The 15,131-nt window shown below is 44.3% G+C and overlaps 1 protein-coding gene across 2 annotated transcripts; it reads left to right on the forward strand.

Moving 5' to 3' along the window:
- Nucleotides 1-1,289: 1,289 nt before the first annotated feature.
- CENPA (centromere protein A) lies at nucleotides 1,290-9,499 on the forward strand. Of its 2 annotated transcripts, XM_030921569.1 has the most exons (5): nucleotides 1,290-1,591; nucleotides 7,070-7,179; nucleotides 7,694-7,771; nucleotides 8,084-8,265; nucleotides 8,711-9,499. In XM_030921569.1, the coding sequence occupies exons 1-4, from the start codon at nucleotides 1,498-1,500 to the stop codon at nucleotides 8,216-8,218; spliced, it is 417 nt and encodes a 138-aa protein (XP_030777429.1). In that variant the 5' UTR covers nucleotides 1,290-1,497; the 3' UTR covers nucleotides 8,219-8,265; nucleotides 8,711-9,499. The 2 variants fall into 2 exon arrangements, with proteins under 2 accessions (XP_030777429.1, XP_030777430.1); XM_030921570.1 differs by lacking the exon at nucleotides 7,694-7,771 and having other exon boundaries at nucleotides 1,323-1,591.
- Nucleotides 9,500-15,131: the final 5,632 nt, after the last annotated feature.

The following is a 15,131-nucleotide window of genomic DNA, read 5'->3' on the forward strand; positions in this document are numbered from 1 at the left end:
GACCTCGGGTGATCCGCCGGCCTTGGCCTCCCAAAATGCTGGGATTACAGGCGTGAGCCACCACACTCGGCAAGATGGGGTTTCGCCATGTTGGCCAGGGTGGATTCGAACTCAAGGGATCTGAACAGCTCGGCCTCCCAAAGTGCTGGGATTACAGGTGTGAGCCACCACACCCAGGCCCAGCATTTGTCCCTTGGTGGACTGCCTTATTTCACTTAGCATAACGTCCTAAAGGTTCATCTATGTTGCAGCAGGTGTCAGAATTCCCATTGTGGTATACGACCCATTTTGTTTATCCATTCATCTGTTGATGGGCATTCAGGCTGTTTCTGCCTTTGGGCTGTTGTGAAGAATGCCGCTATCAACACGCTATCAACACGGGTATGAGAATATCTGTTCAAGTCCCTGGCTATATTTAAATTCTTTTGGATATTTAGCCAGAAGTGGAATTACTGGATCATCTGGTAATTCTATTTTTGATTTTTTGAGGAACCACCAATACTATTTTTCACAGCAGCCGCAGCATTTTACACTCCCACCAGCAATGCACAAGGGTTCCATGAAATCACTAATTTTATAACTAACTTTTTTCCTGATTACATGTTCAGTGTACTACATTTAGAAAATGCAAGAAATAAAATTTAGAAAATTAAAATTCCCCTTACTCTACATACTGGGACAGGACTTGAATTTTTATTATCCCCAACAAAGGGAAGAGAGCGTTTTTCTGGGACGATTGCGTTGCTATAGTGCCGAGGCCTGCCCTGCCCGAACCCAAGCTCCGCCGATCCCGCCGTCCCCGCGACCCCAAGGATCAGCAGTTGAAGTTCACGGAGTTGAACTGGCTTCTGAGTGTATTTGTGGATAATTCCTGGGAGGGTCGCAGACACGACATGGGGTTGTCACATTCTCTGTGGGTCTGTTTCCTCGTCTTTAAAAGCCGTCTCTGCGTTGCCAGAGCAAAGCATAAAATGTTTAAGGAAACTGACTTGTCTAGAAAAGCACGTGCTACAAACACACCATCTACGTTCCGAACTGAGCTTCGGTGTTTTGACTGGAGGGCACCTGAGGACGTCAGTACGGTCCCGCAAACACCAGCACCCAGATTGGCAAGCAGGGGGCAGGAGAATTCCCGCCCCCTCTTACTTCTTTAGGTGTCTATTGGTTGATTTTACCATCAGTCGCCCCTATCCTCCTATCATCGCCGCTATTTGTTCATACCCTCAATTGGCCCTACCTGCAGTCGCTCTACGTAAGGGGCGTTCCAGAGTCAGCCACTGGGAGTCGCTGGATTCGGGTTTTAAAAAACGCGGGCGGTGAAGTGGGCGGAGCGAGCGATTTGAACGCGAGCGGCGCGGACTGCGGCCAAGCAGCGGCTCCTGTGAGGCTTGCGGCCCAGCGCTCTCTGGGCTCCCCAGAAGCCAGCCTTTCGCCCCCGGACCCGGCCGCCCAAGCAGGAGCCGTGGGGCCGGGCGCCGGCACCCTCCGCGGCGTGCCATGGGCCCGCGCCGCCGGATTCGCAAGCCCGAGGCCCCGAGGAGGCGCAGCCCGAGCCCGACCCCCGGCCCCTCCCGGCGGCGCCCCTCCTTAGGTAACTGGCCTCGGCCGCATCTCGTAGAGGAGAAAACCGAGGCTCGCAGGCGGAGCCCGGATCTCCCGAGTCCCGATCCCGTGGCCTTCCCTGCTGGGGGACAACGCGGTTCCGCCGTCTGGCATCCGCTCCGGGCACGGGCGGTGGCAGCCCTGCGAGGGACTGGAGCAGGCGGTTCCGAAAGCGGGAAGGGACCGGCGCAGCCACTTGGCTCCTAACGCCGTCTTCTTGTTAGGACTAGCGGTTACCCAGCGCCCACCGCCAACCAGGCATTGCCTCCCACTGTTCGTGCGTTATCTCAGCTTCATATCGTGCCCATTTTACAGCTAATGAGAAAGCCAAGGCACACGCCAGGGAGCTTGAGCAGAGTCACACAACTTTTTCTGGCGGACACAGGATTTCCAATCCTCTGTGTTTGTGCATTTTTAAATTGCAAAAGTATTGACTGCTTTCGGTGACGATATCAAACAGGAGTCCTCTTAGGAGGTGTCTTTCAGGGTTTTTTCCCTTCCGGGAGAGGCTGTTAGGCCTCGAACAGAGGCCCTCTGCGCTGCTCACGCTGTTGCCTTCCAGAGCTTGTGTCCGGGGAAAGAGGGGCCAAAGTCTGTGTATTCATTGTCTGTATGGTAGGCTGGTGGATGGGCGACCTAAGGGCAGGAGGAGGCAGATGCCTGTATGGTACACGGTGGCAACAGCTGCTTTACTTATCTCTTAACTCTTGCTACATAGCTATGAAGAAGATGGGAAGTGTATTGTAGAGTTTGTCTGTTTCATTGTTTTTTGTAGAGACTCGGTCTCCCTATGTTACCCAGGCTGGTCTCAAACTCCTGGTGATCCTCAAGTGATCTTCCTGCCTGGGCCTCCTAAAGTGCTGGGATTACAGGCATGAGCCACCGTGCCTATAGGCTTTTTGGTTTTTTATGTTTTTTTGAGACCCATCGCCCAGGCTGGAGTGCAGTGATGCCATCAGGGCTCTCTGCAGCCTCAACTTCCCAGGCTCAGGTGATTCTCCCACCTCAGCCTCCCGAGCAGCTGGAACTACAGGCATATGCCACCTTGCCGGCTAATTTTTTGTATTTTTAGTAGAGATGGGGTTTTGCCATGTTGCCTAGGCTGGAGTAGGTTGTTTCTAGATGTTGCTGTTGCAGATGGGATTTTTTTTCTTTCCCAAAACACAAGCATTTAACCTTTGCATCCAGCCAACTTGCTGAATTCTCGTTCATCCTAGTCTCTTAGTTGCTTCAATTGAATTTTTACGTAGACTATTATGTCATCTGCACATAACTTTAGAATCTTCCATTTTCGACTCTAAACATTTTATTTCTTATTGTATGGTACTAGTAAGGCCCTGAGACTCACTAAGAGTGGTGTTTTGGCCATCTTTGTCTTATTTGTAATTTTAACAGGAATATTAAGTATGATGTTTGCTGTTGCTTTCCAAGGTAGAAGCATCCTTCTACTCCGGATCAAATGGAAGGTTTATCTCAAATGGGCAGTCAACACTTCTTGGCAGTCCTACCACCTTTGTCTGGTATTCTTCCTTCAGTTTTAGAGACAGAGTCTCACTCTGTCGTCCAGGCTGTAGTACAGTGGTGCTATCTTGGCTCATTGCAGCCTTGACTTCCTGGGCTCATGCAATCCTCTTGCTTCAGCCTCCCGAATAGCTAGGATGACACGTGCACCACCATGCTTGACTATTTTTAAAGCTTTTTTGTAGAGACAAATTGTTTTGTCTCTACAAAAAAAAGCCATTGTGCCTGCCCTTTGTCTGAAATTCTTGCTTTTCCATTCTCCCCATGACTATTTCATACCTTTTTCTCCTTCCTCGACTTCCTACAGCTCCATTCCCCCTACTCTTAGCCAATGATGGCCTTGACTAGGTGTCCCCCTTCCTATTCAAGCTCTTCCTCCTTCTACATGGGGTCTTGGTCATATCCTCCTGTCACCTACAAAGGAGCTTTCTACCTGTGCTTAGATAAATCCAGACACTTAACACTGGCATTGGCACATGTGCTCTGGTATTTATGATCTTTTTTTTTTTTTTTTTTTTTGAGGCGGAGTTTCCCTCTTGTTGCCCAGTCTAGAGAGCAATGGTGATCTCAGCTTACCACAACCTCCACCTCTTGGGTTCAAGCGATTCTCCTGCCTCAGCCTCCTGAGTAGCTAGGATTACAGGCATGCGCCACCACATCTGGCTAATTTTGTATTTTTAGTAGAGATGAGGTTTCACCATGTTGGTCAGGCTGGTCTCCAACTGCCAATCTCAGGTGATCCGCCCGCCTTGGCCTCCCAGAGTGCTGGGATTACAGGTGTGAGCCACTGCTCCCAACCATATTTATGATCTTAAGAGAAAGGACAGGGGTGTTTCCTTGACCCCACATTCTCACTTCCCTGTACCTCCCATTTCTATTTCCCTTCATAGCTCTGCTTTTAAAATAGCCAGACTTAGGTCCACATACATTGCGTCTGATTCCTCCCTTCCTAGTGACCCTACAACCCACTCCAATCTGACTCCCCACAACCACTACCCCACTTCTAATTTGCTTGAACTACTCCTGTCAGGGTCACCAGCACCTTTTGTAGTGCCAAATCCAGTAGGTGGGTCTGTGTTCTTACTGTGTCTCAGAAGCATTTGACGCAGTGGGCCTCTTTCTCCTTGAAGAGTTCTGTTCCCTTGGCTTCCATGCCACTGTGCACTCTGGCAGTTCTGCTTAGTGTTCTTTACTGCTTGTGCTGCCTCCCTCCACTCCTTGATGTTGGACTTCCTTGACATTCTTTTCCTTTCTACCCCCTCCCTAGATGGTCTCATCTCCTCGGTGGCTCTAAATCCCACCACGATTTACATTGACAGCTCTCAAATTTATGTATACCTGGATCTCTCCTCTAACCCCAGATACCTATATCTAACTGCCTTTCTATCTGAAGGCTCGTGGTTATGTTAAACTTAACACACCCAAAACTGAACTTCTGGTTACTCCCCTCCAGCCCCGTCATCCTCAGTTTGCCCATTTCAGCAAATGGCACAACTACCCACCCAGTTGTTCAAACCACAAGCCTGGGAGACCACCATCTCCAATACAAATGCAGGTCCAGATAATTCTACTTCCAAACTGCTCCTTAATCACTCCATTTTCACCATCTCTGCTCCCACTACCCTAGTCCAAGCCACTAGCATCTTTCAAGAGCAACTGTGAGAGCCCCCTAATCAGCTGCTAATCCACTTCCACTCTGTCCCTTTCCACTTCTTTCCTTACACAGGAGCTGGAATGACCTTCAACATCTCTATCCTGCTTAAAACTCTTCCCTGGCTTCTTATTACATTAGGATTAAATTCCATATCCTCATGTTGGCATTTCAAGACCCAACTACTAAATTTTTGATCCCAGTTCTTTTCCATGAGCTCTCTAATTGGTTACTTTGCAGAACCACTTGTTCTTGGTTCATGGATTGCATGTCTCTGTTACCTCTCTGAGATTATTATCCATTTTTCTCTCGAGATTTCTGTCTCTTTTCTCTATTAACTCAATTTCATCTGGTATTGGTTATTTTGTTTGTTGAGTTTGGTTCCTTTCTTTCATGGTATTGGCCTTCTTAAATTTGTTGGGTGACCTTTAGTTGTGTTCATCTTCACATTTTCTGTGAATGCTATGTCTTGTCTATTTTTTAATTTTATTTATTTATTTTTGTTTGTGACGGAGTCTTGCTCTTGTCACCCAGGCTGGAGTACAACGATGCGAGCTCAGCTCACTGCAGCCTCCACCTCCTGGGTTCAAGTGATTCTCCTGCCTCAGCCTTCCAAGTAGCTGGGATTACAGGTGCCCGCCACCCTGCCCAGCTAATTTTTGTATTTTTAGTAGAGATGGATTTCTCCATGTTGGTCAGGCTGGTCTCGAACTCCTGACCTCAGGTGATTCACCCACCTCGGCCTTCCAAAGTGCTGGATTATAGGCATGAGCCACCACACCCAGCCCTGTGTCTGTTTATTAAAGACTGCCTCTAGTGACTGGATTGCCAACTGGTGGTGGGGAGGGAGGGAGGTGTCAGTAGCTTCTCTCCTGGGTATGAGTCCTCCCTCTTTTAAATGTCACCAGTCTCCTGGACACTGCCCTGTTTCATTGGCTTATGTTCCCTAGCCTCACCCAAGGATGATCTTCTCTGCTGGCTGCCTGGCATAGGCCATCTCTGGATTGTCTCACCTTCCCCACTTGCTCTTGCAGCTCTTCTAACACTTTGTGATTAGTTTATTGTATTAAATGCCTTCTGTTGAACTTGGTGTAGAGTCTCTTTGCTTGGCTGGATCTTGAATAACATTTCTGAAACGATTTTATCCTTCAAAATGTTATTTTTCTATTTTGTTTGTTTGTTCAACTTAGCGGAGGTTCACTCATCTTGGTCCTTGGTTGTGATTATTGAGCAACTGTGCTGTTTTTTCTTTAACTTTCATTTTCACTAACTTATTATCTAATATTTCTTTTGTTCTATCTTGTTGTGGTTTACTTTAATAACTCTCTAATACTTAATTTGAATGCTTAGCTCAGATATCTTTTAATGTTCTTGTTTTCTAATTGGTACACTTTAAGGCTATGCATTTTCCTCTAGTACTGTTTTGGCTGTATCTCCAGGTTTTGGGGTATGGGCTTTTTATTGTTATTCATTTCTAAATAGTCTAATTTCAATTAAGTTTCCTCTTCAACACAGGGTTAGTTAGAAGAAACTGGTTTTTATATTCATGGGTTTTTAATTTCCAATTAGAGAATTTGACTTTTTTGATTTCTACTTTTGGGAATGTTTTTAAGATTATTTTCTTTTTTGTTCTTGTTGGAACCAGGATTTGAGCCAAAGACTCTGACTCCACAGCCCAGGTGCCTGACACTGGCACTGAGTTAGGCCACTCCTTACGCAGATCTCAGCTTGGCCACTAATGAGGGCTGACCAACTGTCTTCACCTCGCTGGGCCTCAGGATAATCAAGACAAGGGAATTGTACTAGTCCCTCAGATTCTTTCCAGCTGTAAAAAACAAATAAGAAATCTAAAAACAAAATAATTGAGCTTCCAATCTAGGTGAGAAAGATCTAAGACTTGTACAAAGTCCTGCAAAGCCCAGAGGAGGACGGTCACCCATCTGTTTGGAAGGGATCAGGATTCGGGAAAGGCTTCATGGAAGAGTTAGCATTTAAAATCAAATGCAGAGGATCATTCACTCATTCATTTAACAAATATTTATTTAGCACCTATTTGCCGTTTTCTAGTTGCTGAAGATAGCAGCAAAATAACAATATATCAGGTTGATGCAAAAGTAATTGTGGTTTTTGCCATAACTGCAATGACTTTTGCACCAACCTAATAAAAAGACAAAAATCCCTGTTCTGTGGAGTGTAGGCACATAGATATAGTTTAGTGATTTGACAGCTTACCTGACTCAGCCAAGCTGCGAGGCATCACCTATTTTCCACTGAACTTACCTTTCTTTTGCTCAGGCCCTTCCTCCCGTCAACATGGTCGGCGGAGACAAGCTTGGCTAAAGGAGATCCGAAAGCTTCAGAAGAGCACACACCTCTTGATAAGGAAGTACCCCTTCAGCCGCCTGGTGAGCTCTGGGAGCTTCCCACCAACCCCTATACCACCCTCCTTTTTAAAATTTTCCCAGGTATTAGGGACCCTACTGTGTCTTACCTAAATGACCAAGGGATCTCTTCTGTAACCTGGTAGGGGAATCTTTTCTGAAAACATGAGCCCTCCAAGAGCACCTTGTACTTCTTTGTGGAATTGATTTCTAACCCCTACTACCTTTTCAAAACTGTAGTTTTTGACTATATAAATAGGAACTCTCTCATTTGTCCACCCTTGGATCCCTTTTCCTATCCTGGGAGATTGCTTCCCATCACCCAGTTACTGGTGATTTCCCCATCACCAGTAAGAGATCTGCCAGTTCCTAAGCTCCCAGGAGTCAACACCGCTCCTAATTGGGTCCTAAGATTAAGGGCCAGGAAAAAATAATGGAAAGGAGGATTCACTGGAACTCATGGAGAGCATCATTGTCCCTTGAATCTCTCTTCTGTTACTCCCTACTCCTACTCCTCCCCATCCCCACTCCTTCACAGGCAAGAGAAATATGTGTTAAATTCACTCGTGGTGTGGACTTCAATTGGCAAGCCCAGGCCCTATTGGCCCTACAAGAGGTAAGAAGGCGCCAAGGCACAATTGGGTGAGGGCTGAGTGGGAGAAAGAGGCAGCCCAGAATTCTCCAAGGCTGACTGGAGTGTCACATGCTGAATCTGACCTCCTGGAAAAGAACAACAAGGTAACCCCTGAGGGTTTGGAGGCTGGATTCTGTGTGGTGATAGCAGAATTCCCTGACAAAGTTCGGTCTCATTCTGTGAACAGTTTGCTACAGTCCTTTGTGCCCTGAGATTAAGTTTAGCTGGTCTGCAAGAAAAAGCAGCCCATGCCCCTTCATCTGTGTCTATCTGTTTTTCTCTTTCTGTCTCCAGGCAGCAGAAGCATTTCTAGTTCATCTCTTTGAAGATGCCTATCTCCTCACCTTACATGCCGGCCGAGTTACTCTCTTCCCAAAGGATGTGCAACTGGCCCGGAGGATCCGGGGCATTGAGGCGGGACTCGGCTGAGCTCCTGCACCCAGTGTCTCTGTCAGTCTTTCCTGCTCAGCCAGGGGGTAAGCGCACCCACTTTTTCATGACTGGGGCTGGAATTTCTCAAGGAATTTCCTTTCTCCATCCTTAGTCCCTTGCCACCTCACCTTCCCTTTGTTCTCTAGTAAAGGTTTGATCTAGTTTTGACTACCTGGGACTATGTGGCTTGTGCCCTTTTGTACAATGTTAGATAAAAGATATCCTTCTATTAAATAATGACCAGATGACCCCAATTTCTTTTGGTTGTTATTGTTGTTGTTTTATTTTTATGAAACAGGGTCTCACTCTGTCACCGGTGGTGCCATCGTGGCTCGCTGCAACTCCTGCCTTGGCCTCCCAAAGTGTTGAGATTATAAGAATTAGATGACCTCATTTTGATTAAGAGAAAACTTTTCTCTTTTTTGATTAAGAGGAAGTTTTCTTACTTTTGAAAATGGCTTGTTAGTAAGTGTGCTTCCTTAATTTCAGGGATGATACCAGGGACTCTCCGGAGCCATGACTAGATCCAATGGACTCTGCGATGCTGTCTGGACTTTGCTGTCTCTGAACAGTATGTGCATGTTGCTTTAAACTTTTTTTTTTTTTCGAGAAGGAGAAGACTGCGTGACTTTCCTCTGTAACAGAGGTAATATATGAGACAATCAACACCATTCCAAAGGCCTGAAAATAATTTTCAGATAAAGAGACTCCAAGGTTGACTTTAGTTTGTGAGTTACTCATGTGACTATTTGAGGATTTTGAAAACATCAGATTTGCTGTGGTATGGGAAAAAGGATATGTACTTATTATTTTAGATCTTTCTGTAGTATTTACATTTTTTACTATATGTACATTTGTACTTCCATTTTACACATAAGGGAAAAAATAGGAGGAGAGCACTTTGAGCAGTTGCCTGGAAGGCTGGGCATTTCCAGCATATAGTCCTCTACCCTTCAGAGTAGTCTCACCATTAGTGGCAGCATCAAGTAACTGAGTGGACTGTGCTTGTCAATACATGTGTAGCTTTTCAGAAACTTAATTGGGGATGAATAGAAAATCTGTAAGCTTTAATGTTCTGGTTCCTTCTAGTAAATTCCTGTCAAAATCAATTCAGAAATTCTAACTTGTAGAATTTAACATTTTACTCTTGTAAACCATAGAAGATGTATCTTATCAGTTCAGGATTTTAAAGTACTGTTTCGATGCCTTTACAGGTATTTTTGTAGTTTCTTTGTAGAGAGATAATAAAAATCAAAATAATTATTTAATGAAAATGGACTTACTGTTATAGCATAGAGATTATACTATACTTTTTGTACGTTAACAATAAGTTCTTGGTTTGCAAACAGCCACAATTTAAACGAGATAATTAAGGGAAGTGGTTTTGCTTCTGATGGAGTAGAGTATGACCAGATGAAAACCTTGCCCTTCTGTTGTAACTGAAAGCAGTTTAAAAGATTTCCAGAGACATGGGAAGTGTCGCCCAAAGATGTGAGATCTGTATGTGGTGAAAATGATTAGTGAGGGCAGACTACTAATAATGATGTGTCAGTCAACTGAGTTCAGAGACAGATTAAAGAGATGCACAAAGTTCTATTGTTTAATACTTTTTTTTTTTCCTGAGACGGAGTCTCTCTCTATCGCCCAGGCTGGAGTGTAATAGCACGATCTCAGCTCACTGTAACCTCTGCCTCTTGGGTTCAAACGATTCTCCTGTCTCAGCCTCCCTAGTAGCTGGTATTACAGGCATCCACCATCATGCCTGGCTAATTTTTGTATTTTTGTAGCGACAGGGTTTCACCACGTTGGCCAGGCTGGTCTTGAACTCCTGACCTCAAGTGATCCACCCACCTCAGCCTCCCAAAGTGCTGGGATTACAGGCATGAGCCACCATACCCAGCCTGTTTAATAAATTTTAAGCCTTTGGAAAAACCTCTTCCTGTTTGACATCAGCTTATTTTTATGCAGGCATTCGAATAAAGCTTATCTAGCCACAAATATATTTAATGTTCTTGTCAGTGTCGTTAGTTAGAAGAGTATAATCTTCCTCTAGTTTTCGTTAAATTGACACTTCTCAGCTCTCTTGAAATTGTACTAACCAGTAAGTATATTGCTGCAATACTTGTACATCATGTTCAAATGCCAGGCAGGATGCGGGCTCTCAGCAACACATAGTATTTATATGATAACATGAGAATAAGTGGTTTACATCATGATATTGTTACATAATATTGTTGCAGTTTACTATGAATTTTGAGCACTTATGATGTTGTTGGGTTTTTTGTTTTCTGTTTTTCCCAGATGGAGTCTTGCTGTGTCGCCCAGGCTGGTATGTGGTGGTATTATCTTGGCTCATTCAACCTCCGCCTCCTGGGTTCAAGCAATTCTCCTGCCTCAGCCTCCCGAGTAGCTGGGATTATAGGCCCACGCCACCACACCCAGCTAATTTTTGTATTTTTAGTAGAGATTGGGTTTCACCATGTTGGCCAGGCTGGTCTTGAACTCCTGACCTCGTGATACACCCACCTCAGCCTCCCAAAGTGGTGGGATTACAGGCGTGAGCCACCATGCCTGGCCAGGTTTTTGTTTTATGTATTTTTTTATTTCTTTTTTTAATTTTTAATTTGATTTTATTTTTTTAGGGGCAAGGCTTTGCCACGTTGCCTAAGCCGGTTTTGAACTCCTGAGCTCCAGCAATCTGCCTGACTCAGTCTCCCAGAGTGCTGGGATTACAGGTGTGAGCCACCACTCCTGGCCATATTTATTTTTGAGAGAAAGGGGGATCTCGCTCTGTCACCCAGTCTGGAATGCAGTGGAACAATCATAGCTCATTGCAGCCTCAAACTCCTGGGCTCAAGCAATCCTCCCACCTCGGCCTCCCAAGTATTTTGAACTATAGGTACTTGCCGCCACGCCCTTGTTTTATTTTTTTATTTTGTTTTTCCCTACTTTCAGGGTGATTTCATCAACATTCTTTTCTAACCTTTCCATTAAGTTTTTTATTTCTGATTTCACGTTTTTAATATCCAATTAACTCTTTATTTTGGGAATGTAACTTTTTTGTAGTATTCCAATCAGTCAGCATTCACTTAAAAAAAAAAAAATAACTCCAGATATTTCAAGCAAAAAGGGATTTGGTGGAAGGGGTTGGCTATAGTAATGTCAGGAAGGCTGTATGAGCCAAAGAGAAGAGGATGCTGCCCATAGATTAGGAAGCTCCCAGTGCCTACCCCCACTGCTGCTCTGCTGGAAGCACAGCCCTGCCATCATTGCATTGAACTGTACCACTGCCACTGAACAAAGTCAGGATCCCCCACTGTGACCATTGTATCATGCCCGGCTGACTCTGCAATATCATTTTGATGTGTCTTCAGTATGGATTTCTTTTTTTTTTTTTTTTTGAGTCAGAGACTCACTCTATCACCCAGGTTGGAGTGCAGTGGCGCGATCTCCAACTTTCTCAGTTTTCTTTGATGGGAGAGTGGTCCAAATGACCTTTTCTGCCATTACTGGAAGTTGAAGTTTGATGTGTCTCTTGATTTTCTCATACTCATCATTACTTTAGTATGTACTTATTGCCATTAAAATAAAACAAAAATAACTTAAATTTATTCAACATCAAACATAACACATGCTGTCATATATAACAATCAAGACTCTCAATTGCAAGTTTGGGAACCCCAACTCAAACTGACTTAAGAGGAGAAGGTTCATGTAACTGAAAAGCCCAGAGACATTTCTGGTTTCACTATGGTCAAATTGAAGAGCTGTAACAAAGTCATGAGATTTGGTCTCTCTCTTCATCCTTTTCTGCTTCTGTTGGTATCACTTTCAGGCAGGCCTTCAGAACCTGTGAATTTGGCATGTCATGTGGCAAAGGGGAATTAAGAGTGCTAATCAGCTGACATTAAAATAGGGAGATTTTAGAAGAAAAAAAGGACAAAGCAAAAAATGGGGAGAGTACCTTGAAATTTTGGGAGGGCCCAATGTAATCACAAGTGCCATTAAAAATGGATGAGGGAGAGAGGCATGTTAGAGATAGGAGTGGGGGAATGGTCAGGCACATGCAACCTTGCTGGCATTGAAGATGGAGGGAGAGATCACAGACTGACGAGTCTAGGTGGCCTCTAGCAGTGAAGAGGCAAGGAAGCGGATTTTCTTCTAGAACCTCCAGAAATTAAAACAGGCCTGCCCATACCTTGATTTTTAGCCCAGTGAAACTTGTGTCAGACTGCTCAACTACAGAACTGTAAGAATAAATTTGTGTTTTATCTAAGCCACTAAGTTGTTGCTAATTTGTTACAGCAGCAATAGGAAACTAATATAAGTGGTTTCCCAAGGAAATTTGAGGCTTCTTAACAGGTAAGAGAGAATGTAGACAGGGCAGACAAAAATAACAGATGTAAAAAAAAATTTCTAAGAAGCTGTCCTACAAAGTTGAGCTTTGTGAGTTTTTCATGTGTAATATATTATAAATTTATCCTTTGGGATATAATAAATGCTTTCATATAAAAAAAAATAACAGATGTCTACTATACCACATATGGTGTTATGGTAGACATTGGTTTTCATCCACAGTTCCGGGCTTATAACTCCCATAGCCCTTGTTAGTTCTTTTGTTGTAATATTGGGTGTGTGTTAGGCCTCAGGAAACAGAATCTCTCCTTCTCCTGCCTTCCTTTCACCTGCCCCAAGGCAGAACTCTGATCTTTTTCATGCTTTAAGATTGTGGGTCTTAAGATCCTCCCCAGAGAGGTTCTCCCTATATCCTGGGGGAAGGAATGCTGAGGTCCTGAAGCTTCCACAAAAACCCATGAGGACGGTTCAGGGAGCTTCCTGATACCTGGACACGGGGAGGTTCCTGGAGGGTGGCGCCCTCCACCCCCTCACCCACGGAGGGCTTGAAAGTTCTGTGTCCATTCCCCCATACCTCGCCCCACATGTCTCTTTATCTGTTTCCTTTTTTGTTGTTGTTTTTCGTGCATTTTTTTATTTTTAATTTTTCATTTATTTTTTTGAGACGGAGTCTTACTCTGTCGCCCAGGCTGGAGTGCAGTGGCACGATCTTGGCTCACTGCAACCTCCACCTCCCAGGTTCAGACGATTCTCCTACCTCAGCCTCCCAAGTAGCTGGGATTACAGGTAAGGGCCACCACACCTGGCTGCTAATAAACTGGTAAATGTGTTTCCATGAGTTCTGTGAGCCACTCCACCAAATTAATTAAACTCAAAGAGGGAGTCACAGGAACCCCAACTTGAAGCCAGTCAGTTCCAGAGGCCCGGACTTGTGACTGGTGTTTGGGGGATGGGCAGTCTTGGGGACGGAACCCTCAACCTGTGGGATCTGACACCATCTCTGGATAGACAGTGTCAGAAATGAATTAAAGGACACCCAGCTGGTGTCCACTGCTTGGTGTGTGGGGAAACCACCCCCAACATTTGGTCACAGAAATCTTCTGCATCGATGATTGTTGTGCTGTGAGAATGAGGAAAAGCATGGTTAGAGTTCTCCCTACACACCATGTGAAGCACTGTGTCACAATTACACATTTTTAAAAGCCAAATGGCACCTACATTTTTTTTTTTTTTGCCATTACTTTCAGTGGCAACAACCACAATTACTTTTGCACCAACCTAATAATATACTTTGAGCAGCATTAGAGTTTTATTTTATTTTATATACTTTGGATTTATTTTAGTGCTGTTTACAGGGACTGAAAAGCTCCATTCTTTTTAAACGATTTTCTAATTAAAGTATAACATACACACCAAAAATCCAAATGTATACAGATTACAATTTTATAGCTCAATTAGTTTTCACAAACTAAAATTAATGCATCCCAGAAGCCTGCCCCGTTCTAGTCAATACTTACTTTGCCGAGGATAATTGTTATCCTAACGGTTTCTTTCTTTTTTTTTTTTTTTTTTTTTTTTGATGGAGTTTTGCTCTTGTCGCCCAGGCTGGGTGGGGTGCGTGGCCCAGGCTAGGGTACAGTGGCACAATCTCAGCTTATTGCAACCTCTGCCTCCTGGGTTCAAGTGATTCTCCTGCTTCAGCCTCCTGAGTAGCTGGGATTACAGGCACCCACCACCATGTCTGGCTAATTTTTGTATTTTTAGTAGAGACAGGATTTCACCATGTTGGCCAGGCTGGTCTCAAACTCCTGACCTCAGGCAGTCTACCTGCCTGGCCTCCCAAAGTGCTGGGATTGCAGGTGTGAGCCACCACGCCCGGCCTGTCTTGACTTTTAATACCATAGATTTGTTTTGATTGTTGTAGTAAGTGGAATTATAGAGCATATATTCTTTTGTGTTTTTCAGTCAACATGTTTGCGAAATTTATATTTTCTCATGTATTTATAGGTGTTAATTCTTACTGCTGCATAGGGTTTCGTTGTGTGAATATGCCTAAATTTTTTTTTCTTTTTTTTAGTGAAAGCAAGTTTTTAAGAAAGTGAAGGAATAAAGAATAGCTACTATGTAGGCAGAGCAGCCTATGCCTAAATTTGTATATTTCCATTCCATTGAACATTTGGATAGTTTCAAGCTTGGGGATTACAAATATTGGCTATTGACTTTTGCCTCAAAAACAAACCAAAAAAAGAGACTTGGAGATGCATTTTTTTGGGGGGGTTGTTTGTTTGAGACAGGGTCTTACTCTGTCACCCATGCTAGAGGGCATTGGTGTGATCACACTTTACTGCAGCCTCAACCTCCCCAGGCTCAGGTGATCCTCCCACCTTAGCTTCCCGAGTAGCTGGGACTACAGGAGCACGCCACCACAACTGGCTAATTTTTTTTTTTTTTTTTTTTAGACAGAGTCTCACTCTGTCACCAGGCTGGAGTACAGTGGCGCGATCTTGGCTCACTGCAACCTGCACCTTCTAGGTTCAAGCTATTCTCGTGCCTC

The sequence above is a fragment of the Rhinopithecus roxellana genome, chromosome 17 (assembly GCF_007565055.1).
Source record: "Rhinopithecus roxellana isolate Shanxi Qingling chromosome 17, ASM756505v1, whole genome shotgun sequence".
Lineage (NCBI taxonomy): Eukaryota > Metazoa > Chordata > Mammalia > Primates > Cercopithecidae > Rhinopithecus > Rhinopithecus roxellana.

Excerpts from the sequence above, each read along its gene's own strand:
- CENPA (XM_030921569.1), top strand. The coding sequence starts at position 1,498 with ATGGGCCCGCGCCGCCGGATTCGCAAGCCCGAGGCCCCGAGGAGGCGC. Across the intron at positions 1,592-7,069 it reads CCGGCGGCGCCCCTCCTTAG|GCCCTTCCTCCCGTCAACAT; the intron begins GTAACTGGCCTC and ends TCTTTTGCTCAG. Across the intron at positions 7,772-8,083 it reads CCCTATTGGCCCTACAAGAG|GCAGCAGAAGCATTTCTAGT; the intron begins GTAAGAAGGCGC and ends TTCTGTCTCCAG.